Source organism: Convolutriloba macropyga, chromosome 13, assembly GCF_964194025.1.
Source record: "Convolutriloba macropyga chromosome 13, txConMacr16.3, whole genome shotgun sequence".
In the NCBI taxonomy this organism is placed as follows: Eukaryota; Metazoa; Xenacoelomorpha; order Acoela; family Convolutidae; genus Convolutriloba; species Convolutriloba macropyga.
Genome location: NC_134480.1, coordinates 41860217 through 41874628, shown reverse-complemented (window position 1 = coordinate 41874628; position 14412 = coordinate 41860217). Strand labels below are relative to the sequence as shown.

At 33.5% G+C, this 14412-nt stretch overlaps 1 protein-coding gene across 6 annotated transcripts in view; it reads right to left on the bottom strand.

Annotated features, from left to right (window-relative positions):
• Nucleotides 1–14412, bottom strand: part of LOC142351519 (reversion-inducing cysteine-rich protein with Kazal motifs-like) — a 106824-nt gene that overhangs the window by 59398 nt on the left and 33014 nt on the right. For 5 of the 6 annotated variants that reach the window (XM_075403581.1, XM_075403587.1, XM_075403585.1 and 2 more), the window contains exons 2-3: nt 7914–9300; nt 1658–1762 (exon numbers count right to left, since the gene is read on the bottom strand). In XM_075403581.1, coding sequence (XP_075259696.1) covers nt 1658–1762; nt 7914–8007 — 199 coding nt within the window. In that variant the 5' untranslated portion in view covers nt 8008–9300. Of the gene's footprint in view, nt 1–1657; nt 1763–7913; nt 9301–10018; nt 10498–14412 lie in introns of those variants that run through there. The other variant, XM_075403586.1, reaches the window with a different exon arrangement.

Sequence of the window (14412 nt, the reverse complement as noted above, 5' to 3'; positions counted from 1 at the left end):
CACGAAGCAAGTGAAACATTTTTGTATAGGAACATCTTTGTGGCATGTTTGAAGCTAACGTACGACGGTTTAACATATTCGGTCATGTATAAAATTTTGGAGACAATAAACTGTTTGGCATTTTCACTCACGGCTTTCTATTACTTTTCATTGTGGGCTCTAACAGTTTTAGTTTTGCTTGTTTAAACCCTCAAAATAAAGCCTCACTCCATATTGTACAACTTAATAACAAAAATCTGCATTATAAAGGAAACAATAGAGAAATTAATTTTATTTGCAACTTTTTGATCTTGATATAACTTGTACTCATTCGACAGAGTTACCAGTTTGCTCATATTTTTCTAATAAATTTAAAAAATGCCAGTTTCCGATTCCAACAGACACAAATTTAGAAAACTAAGCGTATAAAGGATTAATAACGGATCCACAAATAGTAGTGAATTCATTAATTCATTGTTTTCTTGCCGTTTATTTCCGTTTTTGCTGCTATCACTCGTTGTAAACAATTAGCTGAGCCATAAACTATTTAATATTCTTATTATAAAATTCTTAATAAACTTAATCTTAAAAAGTTTTTAAAAATTTGGGAAAAAATGATTTAGTTATTTGACAATTTAAAAGATTCGAAACAATCAATTGATTTTAATATCACAACACGACACCATTGCTGATCAAATTTCCATTGTTTATTGCGAAGAAAAATGAAAACATTATTTATACAAAAAATTTTCCCTGAAGCTGCATTTGTGAAAATAATTTTGTATGCAAACCATTTTCCTGTTGTTTTTTTATGCCTGGCTAGACGTCCTTCATCATCAGAGTAACTCAATCACAACAAAAGCAATCAAAAATGAATGCTATTTTTAAAGATAATTTCATAAGCTCTATTTTGGTACGGAATTTCGTGCAATGCATTAAATTACAATGCAGATTTTGTTTTTTTTTCAATCGTGGCAAATTATTAAAATCGCAGATCAAATTAAAACCGTTTTGCAATCGTCATATCGAAACATATACCTTTCATATTTCCTCTTTCCTTAATATTCCCTCCTTTTCATCGTCCTTTCGAAAAATCTTAGAATTTTCAATTTCTTTCTCTATTTCGACGTTGTAATGATCTGTCCGCTTATTCGTGAGTTAAACTTGTCTTTTCTACAGTAGGTGATATCTGCGTCAGTGGATTCGAAGTTGATAACAACAGTAAGATTACTTTTTAAACTACTTTTAAACATTGCGATGAATGAACTGCAAAGAAAAATTGTTCGGTATTGCTACTTGCTAATTTAACTATTTTAGAAACCGTTCACACAAAACTAAATTTTACAACTTTATCGTGGGAGTTTTGAAAAATGTAAAAAATTTTCCGTGGAACGGAAATCTATGATAACCGCTTTGATATGCTAAAGACTCTTCAAAGAAACCCGGTCTCTCAAAAGAACCTCGAGAAGTAATTACAACAAAATATAATTATTTATTTGTTGACGGCTAAACTGTCAGACAAAAAAAGTTTGCGGAAATCCTTGATTACGTCTGTCTGTATTTAATGCCTTTGAAACAGGTACTGTTTTCCATTCCTTTACATTAGCAGATGCACATATGCTAATGAGGTTTAATTATTGTACACTAATTCGCTGTTAACTGTATAATGATGACTCACTTTGAGGAATTTTGCCCATTTTCCTCCTCTGTCTAGACAAGATGACGTCACTCCCATCATGTGGAAAGAGTTGCTGGCTGATGAAATTGTCGGGGCTGATATGATCTGAAGAACAAAGGAAGGAAATTGTAAATGAGATTTAATCACACTTTCTTTGGGGTCAATTTTATTATAAGTAGATATTGGCCTATATACCCAGTACAAGTCGTACATTTGTGCAGCAGTTTTCAAAATAATGATGTCAATAATTTGCAATTTTTCAGGCATTTATCTCAATTTAAAACCTTGGCAAGCCTTAAGGCACAATTACTCACTAGTTTTTTGAGAGAAAACATGTAAAATGAACTCAATAAGCTGGACAAATATTATCAACAATTATCCTGAATAATTCAATTAATCTAGAAATTATTGCACTAACTGTGACTGTTCGCTTTCACTGTTCTATGTGAAACCGAAGTAATGTGTTTACGCACATGATATTCCGAAACCTCTCAACCGCTTTCTTTTCTTGATTCTCTACCGAATTGAGCTAGAAAGCAAATTTGGAAAATTGTTGAGTCTAAATTAGAAGAATTGACATTTTGACTCTTTTCGAAACTTACTTTTCGAGATACTCAGAGCAAAAATGACAAAAAGAAAGTATCCGAATAAAATTAAACACGTTAAAATGAAGAAAATAAATTTTCATGCAAAATATCCAGAGTTTGCACTCAAGACAAACGGGTGACTATTTAGACATCTCTTCTCCCAATAAATAGATAGCGTTGACTATTAATTTTATGTATTCCAGAAAATATGAATGTTTAATACATGTTCAGAGCAAAAAAAATTTCATGATTAACTTCAAAAATATATGAGATGAATAACGTTTATAAGAAAATTAAAAATTACTTTTGTTTTCGAACACCACAATTGTTGTGAGCAAAAACGCCTGCGGGGCAAATTGCAGGAGATATTTTTTTCTATGCACATATGTAGAACGTAAAAAAATCTATGAAATCCATGCCAAAGAAACCTCATCGCACTTCATTCATTTGACTCATCCACTGCTGATTAAGAACTAGTATATCTAGTATATTACTCAATTCATAACTAAAATTATTAAAAACCTTAAAAAATTATCATGAAGCAAAAACTTTTGCAAAATAATTTTCACTAACATTTTTTCATTCCAGATTATCTGTTTTTTTTTCGTACTTTCAAGCAAGACTTGAAGTGTTTATATAGTTCATGTTCTTGAATTTGATGTTTTTTTAAAAAAGGTTTCAAGAAAAATAAAATTTTGTAGCAAAAGGTCTACTCGTTAAAACTCAGCTCTATGAAATTGTTCGTTTGAAATATGCTCCACCAAACATACTTTTCCAAATAAAACTGTACTTTTCTGTTATCCATCTTTGTTGGTGCATAACTCTAACTGTCCTATGCACGCCCTTTTCTCCATACCGTATTGGTTATGGCGTACCGTATAACACAAGCAATTTGCAACAACTGGAGGGTCCTAAACGGCGATGAAGGGGTCAGATCCAAAAAAAATTACTGAAATTTAAAACTGAAACGAAACTCGACCGATTATCATCAAACCCTTATAGAGTTCATTTAGTTGACGTTACATTCACCCAATGGTTAAGAAGGAAGTAATCAGCTATTTTCGTTACGACTTATGCTATGCTTTGGGTAAATTTCTCAAGTCTGTTTGTTCTATAACCTTTTTCCCGTTTTCCACTTCTTTGATTCATGTGTCGCTGATTTATATCTTTAATGAAAGAATGATTTTAGTAGAGAAATTTGGAAGAATAATGAACTTAATGAAAGAATGATAAATTCAGAGAACTTTTGGTCAAACTATGAGGCCTAGAGCTGTTCAAACCCGTACTTACTTCAAATTGGTTTTCTATCATATGTTTTAAACTTCGAATCAAAAGTGAGAGCATTAAACATCAGGAGTCATTGATAGACCCTGGGCATTGGAAAAAAATTGATGCAATTCTCATACAACACCCAGCTGATTGCCAACATAGCTGCGAAACAAACTTAAGTAATGTAGAATACAGGTAGCTACAGATACAGTATTGAGTTGATGACGTTGCAAACCTGTTTTAAAGACAAACTTTTTAAAAACTTGAAAAAACTAAAACTTTTATAAAAACTTCAAAAATTCAATTTTGTTCAGCTTAAAACTCACCGGAAACCAGTTTAAGAAATGACGCCAAATATATAAATTTAGCAAAAGAGCAGTGAAACAGCGACATAAGATTAACAAAATTGATCTTTTGAAGTTGAGGCGTAAAAAATGTGAAACGAAAAAGAGCGTCAGACCACAAAACTAAACCCAAGAACACCGAAATGTAGCTATGCTTGGTTTACAGCTTCGCATCTATAAACAAAGACCAATTAAAGGCGGAAAAATTGCTCTCAAACGACAGGCGGGGCCGCAGTGTAGATAAATGTTTGTTATTAGTTGAAAAAACATCCGACCAATATGCGATTCGAACCCGCGACCTCCAGAGTCCCAGCCATATACCCTTTACAATTGGTTCTGTAAAAAGTCCCTGTATCAAGCCACCTTCGCTTTTATTTTACCAAAAATCTTTACTTAGGAGTGAGCACAATTGAGATCAGGAAAAAATGATGGAGAAACATGAAAAAAGGACTTGAGAAGACAAAAAATGTCCTAGAACAAAAGCAAAAAATTGGATAAAAAGACACACTCGCACACATTTACAATAATTGCTTCAAAATTCATTTGAGAGCAATGAAAAAGTCATCTAGATATTAAAACGGTGCCATGGCCATAAAAACTTTTAAAATACTAGTCAACTAGTCAAAAAAAACTAGACAAAGGTTCATTCCCAAAACTAGTCAAAATTTCATTGCTATGAGCTCACTCACACTAACAACTGTTGCATGAGTCTACGGTAGAGAAAACCATGAGCAAAGGTATTTAACTGGAGACGTACCTAATTATTTGAAATATTGTTTATGGAATTTGTAAAGAAAAGTTCAAAAAATTGTACTCAATTCAATGATATATAATTATGAATGGTGTTGCTCGGTCTTTCAATATTTAAATTTATTAATAGGTTGCAGAAAATTCACATTGTACGTAGAAAATGGCACAAAATTTCAAGCTTTCCTTTACCGAAGTAAGATCAAGTTCTTTAAATAACTAATTTTTTTTCAGTTTCACATAATGATATATTCTTAACTGTACATAGCCTCTTTACCATTTGCATTTTATTCCTAAGCGTATTAGAGGAAATCAATTGTTTTTTTAAAAAAATGGATATCAAGTAGTCAAATCGCCATATTTTTGGCTTTGTCAGATAAAACTTCGTGAATGTTCTTTTAATAATTCAAAGATTTAAAAAACAGAGAACATTCTGCTTTATGCGTATGCTTTTGTATGCTGTTTTCCCTATTTTTTTCCGTAAACTACAGTAGATTCTGTTTCTAATTTTAAAAGTACAGCACAAATGCCTCCACTTGATTTCTTGTCTAACTAAGACAATTCTGAACCTGTGAACCAAGTAGCGGAAAGCTGTAGTAAATTACTGCAATCCAGGCAGAACAATTTTTGAGAACACTTACGGAAGTTTATTTGTAATTTGAATTCTAATGCTATGTTCTTCTTTGTTTGTCAAAGGTCAAAATTCTTTACACGAAAAATCCCGGAAACTTGACAAAACTGCTGTATCAAAGGTCATATTTTTTCGTCACACCAAAATGGCGTTTTGGAGCCATATTCGCAATTTTTCTGCTTGGAAATATCAGTTTTACTGCAAATCTTTTATCAGACATATTCGTTGACTAAGATATTCTACCAGCTATGTAAATCACAAAATGAGCGGTTCTATATATTAACTTGTGGAACACCCTATCAAATGAAAAAGGTCTAAATATCAACGTTTAAACCATTTCATCCGTCTAAACACAGTCAAAACAAAACATTGATGAGACCAGTATCATCTCGTTTTAGAAAATTTACGGAGAACGGCGGATGAAAAACTCTCATTTAAAGTAGAAATTTCATTGAAGTACAAAGTAAAACAAGTAACCTTCAAAGAAAAATAATCCTCGAGCAAAAAAGCCGAAACATTGGGGTAATGCGTACTTAAAAATTGATAGATTTGTATGAATTTACTAAGAAGAATTTACTTTAATAGTTCATATATATGAACTTCATACGTTTTATCTCAATGATCCCACATTTTAAAAACATGTAAAAACATATAAAACAATCCGTTTTAGTTCTGTTAGATAATTCATCATTGTAAATCTCACCGCGTCATAAATTCAAATCCATTAGAAAGTGAGAATTCCTTATCATGATCAAGAAAACGTGATGCGACAACTATTCATGATTCCCACCGACAATTTTTCTCTTCGTCAACTTCGCAAAAATTCTTGATGCACTTTGCTAACTTTGCCAATTTTGTTAACTTGGTTTCTTTTAAAGAACCTTCGAGCAAAAAAAAACTTCAAAAACGTTAAATTTCTGGAAATAAAAATATATGGTTAAATTCTACTTCCTATTGTTAGGACCACATCAGAGGAACTTTTAAAAAGCACGGTATGGTACATTTTAGGACCCAAATCAACGACTTGGAGCCTATCTGAAAGCCTTCCAACGCCACTTAGCAGCCATCGTTCGCGATTATTCTAATTCTTAAAAAGCCATCGTTTTTGATTAGGCAAAAACCCTGTCGGATATTTAAACATCACTCGTTCAGATTAAAAAAAGAATATTAATGTTTGGCTATTTGTTTTAAAAAACAGTTTTCAAGGGGAAAAGGGCGAAAAACTTTTTGCTCCATATTTAAAAACTGAATATCGACAAAACGGTTTTCAATTAGTTCTTCAGTTCCTCAACAAAAGTATTAACAATGTCATGTGAAAAACCATCAAATGCCCTGAAAACATTGGCTACATCACTTTTTCAGAGAATACTAATTCTTCGTTTTAACTTCACAGAGAAATTTGATAAAATTGATTCATATTCGCTGAACAGCGAATTTTCATTGTAACTTAAGAACAGATTACCCATGTTATCAATTTTTGCTATAGTTGTCACCGCTTACCCTAAAGTAAAAAGCTTATATCCAAATAATAGAAAAAAAAGAAACCCAAAGAATTGCTCAAAAACACAGCTGTAGCTGTGTTGTCATCATCATTTCAAAAAAATTTGTTTTGAACTATATTGATGAGCTGGATACACAAAATTCAGCCTCGCACATTCTAGCCATCATCAAAATGTTGCTCTTCAATTGTTCATGCCAATATTTTTTATATCTAACTCTTTCATTCTATTGGGAGTAAAACAACTGCTTGTCACTTTAAGCCTGTTTTTGTGTCTTAACTGATTTCAATTTTTCCTTTGTCTGATATTGTATTTCAAAAAAATAGTCTAGATAACAAACTCAAAAATTAAGAGACTGTTAACTACAACACTTTGATCCTCCAAAAGAACGTAGCAGAAATTTAAAACGCAGTAGAACGTTTGGCATTCTGATACCTCTACGTTCTCATAACACTGAAATTCAAAGTCAATTTACTAATCAATAATTTTTTTGGCTATGCTGCTCAAGTTTGTTATAGGGCAATTTACCCAAATGCCAAAATACCCAATTTGGCAATACACCCATTGCCATATGCCCAATTTTTTCCCTTTGATCTTTTCGTTCAATAATCCTATTACAAATCAGCACTTGGTATTACAAGCATGTTTTCTCATAATTAAGCTGATAATTTAGCCCCATTTTTGGCTGTGATAGTTTTATCTCAAGTGCCACGGGCCACTGAGGCATAGCAATGGACGGCGAGGCGCGGCCAATAATACACTAGCTAAATATGCTAAATAATCGTTCTGTGAGTTTCAACAGTAGGACAAAATATTGGGTATATTGTGGGTATTTTGTCACATTGGGTATATTTGGTATTGGGTATTTTGTCCTGAGCTTAGAAAAAAAAGCATTTTTATTGGCAGTTGTAAAAGTGAAATTGTACTATAAACCTTTTTGTTCTGTACTTGGATTACTTGGATTTTTTGTTTTGTACCTAGAAAAAATTACTCATGGTTCTTGTCTCCTCTCCCCTCACACCACCTTGAAAAAAGATTTTACTAGGTCGGAACACTTCATGTGCAAAGTTTAGATGGTGCCAATCTCCCTTATTTAATCTTACGATTATATATTACAGCCAGTGTGGAAAATGGGTAGTGCTTGAAAAAAATATCAATCATTAAATGCGAGAATTTTACCTGCAGCTTGAAGAGAAAGTTGACAGCAGTTGCTAAGAACGTGTAACAAAATGGGTAAAAGAAAATAATAAACAGGACCAAGGAACGAATCCATTTTTGCAGCAAAAATCAATGCTTTTGAAACTCTTAAATAATTCTTAAAATTGCCGAATTGGATTTTAAAATGAACTAACTTAAAGAGTAATTTAAAAGTTTGCGAATAATAAAATTGTAAAACTAAAACAAAATCTACAAATTCTGTAATTCTAAGACTCCTTTGATCTCTGATAAGTTATGTTGTAGCTTCGGTGAATCAAGGGGTGGAAATAAATGGTATTCCAATTACAGCAGTCAGATAAAACCCTTTTTACGCGCAATCAGAGAGCATAACAGGGCGCAGAAGATGGGTAAAATGGCGGGGCGGTCGGGGTGGTGAAATTAGTTCACTCCGCCCAACAGGAAGTGGGTAAGAAAATGAAATTGGGGTAAATTGAGTCGAAAGTTCCTCCGCCTTCCGTCATCAACAGGGAAGAATCATTTCACGCCACATCATTAGCCCAGCTTAATTTGACCACGATGGGGGAGGGTGGGCTCACAAAGTGAGCAGTGGTAGTAACGGGTAGTCTATCCACAGAAAAGCAGGAATGGGATGGGGTGGGGTAGGGAAATGAATTTTGGGTAAGTCTTGCTGTGAGAGGATATCAGATGTCTTCTACCTTCGAGGAATCTCCGACAGTTAATCACTGCAAGCCATCCAACAAATTTTAGTCTAGTCAAAATTGGGCCAATACTCAACTCTAAATTTAGATCTTTCTTTAGTTCACAATTTCAGTTGAAATTTTTTGAGCTATTGGAGCATCCGATTAAGGAAAAATTAGCTTTTAAGTCGCTACGACCCTGACACCGTGGCTCGAGGTAATTTAAACTTTTTAAGTAACTATCAGAAAGGACGCTTACGAAGAAATTTTTAACTGATAAAGTCAGAAATACTGGCAAATAATCATTCAGATTCGCTGATAACAAATAACAACAATAGCGTTGGTAGTGTGGTAGTTATTGTGTTCACGTGCGGCAGGTAAGAAGCCACACTACCTGGCCAATTAACTCTAATCTCGAGAACAACAATGGCAGAGGCACCGCGTATTGAACACTGCGTGACAGAGACACGATGCAATTTGTCACGTCAAGTCAAGATATAATTGGGTTACCAATCAAGATAATTTGAACACATTATAATTGTAGATCCAGCCGAGAGAAAAAGAATGAGTGAGTGTTTCTATATTCTCTTTGACAGGTAATCAGCGGGAGTGATGGGACGTGAACCAATTGGAGCTGTATGAACACTGATCAGGTGTGAACACATTTATTGGTCGGCTGTCATTTGCTTAGATTTGACATCGTGGATTGGCTGAAACAGAATCGGTTGATTACGTAACACGGACATAAAAAAACTTGCTGTTTTTTAAAAAAAAAAAACAAAACTCCAAAAGAAACAAAATTATATCCTGCTATCTTTAAACCGAGAAGAATAAAGGGGCAATGTCTGTTGCTGATCCTTGGTTGACATATTATTGTTCCTATATTATTGCTATGTTTGTACTTAGATTTAATGGCAACTGGGAATTTTAATTCAATAATTCACGGATTGCTAACTTTGTTTTTTATTGATTGGTTGATGGGTAGATTGAAAAGCACATTTGTGTTATTTTCATTAATTTCCGCTTAATCATGTAGAGTATAGTAAAATTTACCGTTTATTGCAAAAATACAATAAAATGCTAATAATTAAGCTCCTTTAAGCCCGCAAAGTAGACTATGGGCACTAAAAATGACAAAACATTTCAAATTAGGGAAAATTACTGTTAAAATTCAAATTTGCAGTCAATTCTTATGACGCAAACTGCAATGGTAATGGGCTTTGAAAAATTTACCATGATGTTGAAAAGCTACAGATTCAATTTATAGTGAAAAGTCGTTGCTTAATTAAAAAATCTATATTTAGAAAGTAATTAGATAAATTGAATGAAATTATTGCCTCCTATAAAACCTCTTTAAACTTCAAACCTCAAAAAAAATCATGAATTTCAATATTTTTTTTAAAAAAATCAATTGTGTGAGATACTTGCCTAATTTTGATTTATGTTAAATGACTTCTCACCGACCCCGTACAACGACCAATTAACTAAAATTCTAAGTTAATAATTATAATTCAAATAGCAAAACCTAAAATGAATTTTTTAAAATAATAAAATAATCTAAGCCAGGCGTTGTTAGGAATGGTTTTAAGTAGCTGCTTATTACTGATGGCCGCCGTCAGCACAGCTGAAGAGCAATTTCTGTTAAAACTCGAGTTTTATTGCTTCCCACTTTGAAAAGCTGCAAGTTGATAAAATGAAAATTAATGGGAAATTGGAAATGGGATTGAAGTGGCCAAACAATGGGAATAATGAAGAGTGATTAGTTTTGGAATTCCTTAAGAGAGGCTGAACAAAATTGCGGTCATACAATTGTTGAATTGAAATGAAGTGAATTTTTGATTATTTCTTTTAAATGACGTTTCGCTCTTAAAAAATAGATGGAAGGCAAACACGCGTTGAGAGTGTGTATAACGGTATTTGCGTGTGGAAATGTGCGTATTAGTGGTGGTGGTGGTTGCGCTTAATTCAATTACCGTACGGTCTGTTTCAAAAGCAGGGGATGGCGAAGGGGGTAGGGAAAATGTACGGATTGAATAATTTTTCCCAACAAATTATAAAAGAAACAAATTGTACGGTATACACTCGCAGTACAGTTGCGTAAGTCATTTCACTACCATGCTCTACCTTTATAGTGTTAAAAAACGAATCGAGCATGTACAAGTTAGTATATAAACTGAGAGCAGAAATAAGGCAGCTATGTAGGAGAACCTTTCGCTGTGAAAAGACTAGTTGCTTCTTATTCGACGTGAACAAATCAAGGAAAATAGATAGAGGAAAGGGAAAATATTGTGGACATAGATAGAAAGGAAATTGATGAAATTCTAGATTACCTTACTGGCAGACATAGTTATCTACTCAGATATGCATATTAAACTAATCACGCACTCTGCAATTCAATAAACTTGTATACATAACTATCTATCTTTTGGACTAATTTAAATTTTTCTCAGCTCGACCAGACATAAATTTGAGAAATTGGCTAAATTTACGGAAGTCTATGCATTTTTTGCCCCTAATTGAACTGGGGCAATTTAACCCTAATTAATGTATGTAACTTCCTCCACGTGAACAAAACCCAGACAAAATATTGCCAGAGTGATTTCAATTTAATCTGTCTGAAATTGAAATAGCTGACAGGCGGGGTAAATATATTACAAAATTTTGGGCAAATATTAGTCATTGAAGGAGGAGGCAGGGATTATAAAATCCCTCAAGGCAAAAAGAAAACAAAAAACAAAGAAAAGTGAGTATAAAAATTGTAAGCACTTGGGCGAAAGCCCACAGGAATGCTAATGAGGTAAAGCATTAGCTCCTGAGAGCAGAAATACTGAAAAGGTGGGGCATAGAAAGGACTCATTCTTCTGTGTAGCCCATTAGACCCGCCCAGTAGAGTCGCATGAACAAGTTGGAGATGTGGTGAAAACAGACACATTATCAGATGTCGCGTTTGATATCATACTGTTTATTACTCACTGGAGATATCATTTAATATTGAAATATCCACGAATGTTGGCTTGGAAGAATTTTGGTGAAAAAAGCGGAAGAGCAGAAAAATCGGTTCCTCATTATAGCCACCTCAGCTTAGTGCTGATATCATATAGCCCCCCCCCCCCCCCCCAATATAATTACAGAAACTCTTGGATATTGGGCGACAGCTCGATTAAGCGATCATTAAAAAAGAATATTAGGTAGTTTTCTTTGAAAAAACTTGCCTACAAAAAATATTCGAAATACATCCCAACACATTGCCACAACCCGAAGTTTGAACATAATAGAAACGGAGAAATTTTGCGTTCAATTGAAAATAAACCAACAAATTGAAAACGAACCAACAAAAAAAAACAAATTTAAGACAAATTTAAAAAAAAAACTTAGTGCATTTTGACAAATGTAAAGAAACTTAGTTATTTTCTTCCTGAATTTCATACAATTCGAAGTGGCCTTCATAAAAAAGACAAAAATTTCTGCCTCATCATTTCCGGAAATGGGACAAAAACTTCAGATAGTAGTGATTTTATCCATCAAGAACAAGGAATTACAAAAACAACAAAAACGTAATTTATTATTATTTTTGGTTATTATTTTGCAAAAAGTACGAATAGTCTCTACGACGGAACTTAATGACCACCCAAGACATTTTACGCAAAATTATACAATTTTGCATTGAAAAAGAGCAGTTCTGTGGGAGTTGAAGTCAGGAGTTAGACAAACTCCAGCCATTTAACGCCAGCCAATTATTTCCATTTAACGCCAGCCTTTTACCAAAAATTCATTTTCTTGTAAGTAAAACTTTACAGCACTTTTCACGAGAAATTTTTAGTATTGGATTCTTGCCTCCTGAAAATGTTATTCCTTAGTATGAATTGTTCAAGAGCTCTGCTTTATGTCGAAGAGTTTCTGCAACTCGTCCAGTTCCCAAAAAAATGTCATGATCTGAAGGTCCAAAACTGTTAGCCAACTTTGCTGAATACAGATGCTTGCAAAAACTAGCAGTCTTCATTAAAAAACAACCCTTTTGCTTGAATAGTAACTCAAGAATTGGGAAAACAACAAATCACGGAATATTTGGAAAAAACTTGAACAAGGATATCCTTCACCACCAAAAAAGATCTCCAAATGGCTGTAAATATTGGAAAATTTAAAAAATTTGCTATTTCTTTATTACACTGTTTCCGCCTAATTTCGGCTTCTTGTTGGTTTCAAAATTTCGCCAAAGTACCACTATGTAAATCTTCGACTAATATCCTACGCCCTTCTAGGGTTGCTAATAGTCATAGCATCATGCCCGCGTTTTTTCTGGCCTGAAGTGTTTACAACGTGGCTTAGAATATTAGGCGAAAACTCGCTTAGGCGAACACAAAATTTGCAGCCATTCGGCAAAAATTTGAACTAAAGTTTTGTGGACATTAGGCAAATACCAATTAAAACTTATTAGCGGTAATTCAAAATCCACTTGACGCTATAAAGTACTCAAGTTTTCCCAACAAATGTTTCTCCATGATAATAGCTTACAAAAACGGCCACGTTAATTTTTTTTAATATTGAGCATTTGTAGCACAATTTCTGTCCGTCCAGCATTTATAGCAGACATTTTCTCGAATTTTTTTACGTCCCATAACTCTAACTATTTAGAATGAGGCGATTAATATTTTTTATCATGTTTTCGGCTTTCCTCCGTATTTTTTGCCAGAGACCGTTGCGGAATGTTACCGAGGGGCAAAAATAATTTTAAAAAATGATATATTCTAAATAGTGTTTTAATTGAAATTCGCCTAAGCTCCACACAAAGCTATAGTTCAAAATTTTCGCCTAATGGCCACAAAACATGTATTCGCCTAATAAAATTTTCGCCTTATACGCCATCCCCCTTTACAACGTTCACTTTGGAAAAACAGCTCAAATTTTTTTCAGATTTATCGACAAATAGAATAGATCAATTTGTTCGATTTATAAATGTAATAATATTATTCTAATTTTGAAAAAGTAGGCCTAACTTTTTTGGACTTAAGTTCAAACTACCGTTTCATGGGGAAAAACAGAAAATATTTCAAGACATCAAGTCAAAGATCACAATTTATATGCATATGAGGTAAAACCTCCTGGCTAATTTGGTATTAAAACAATTTGTTTTGAGAAAAAAAAAACAAAATATTAAACAGATTTCATCAAGTCAATGATAAACAGAGTTCAATTTTGCCCTGAAACCTCTCGGCTAAGTCGACTAGGAGCTCAAATAGTCCTATATTTTCCCTGTATGCATGCCTTATTTCTTATTTGTTCCTCCCATCAATTTCACTGCTGCCTACTTTTCCACGCCCTCTACTTGTCTGTAAGAGAACCCTCCCTCCACCAACAAAGGACCGCAATCGTGTTAAGCATTCCTCCATTTCATCAATAATGCCCCACTTGACCCAAATAAACAAAACAGCCCTCCAAAATTGTTACATTTGGATAAGTGGATTGAGCTGTTCTAGCATTTCCAACCTCTCCTTTTCAGATTTTGTTGCTAATAGCAGTTGCGCAATCGGCAGAAAGTAAAACTAGCGGCTAATCATGGTTAACTCTCTTATTGGGCTAATAGAAGTTTTTCTCCAAAAGTATGGTTCATGTTTCAAGTGTGGTTTTAAATTTTATTACTTTTTTCTAAGTGTTCAGGTCCGAAAGCGACAGCATTCTGCTAATATTATAAAACTCCCCAAATTTTGAAACTAGTTGTTATTAATGACCAAAACTATTTTCAAAAAGAATGAATGTTTTTTTTCAACATTTTTGCTCTATTTACGTAAATTTATCCAATAAAATTTATTCTATAAATAGATATC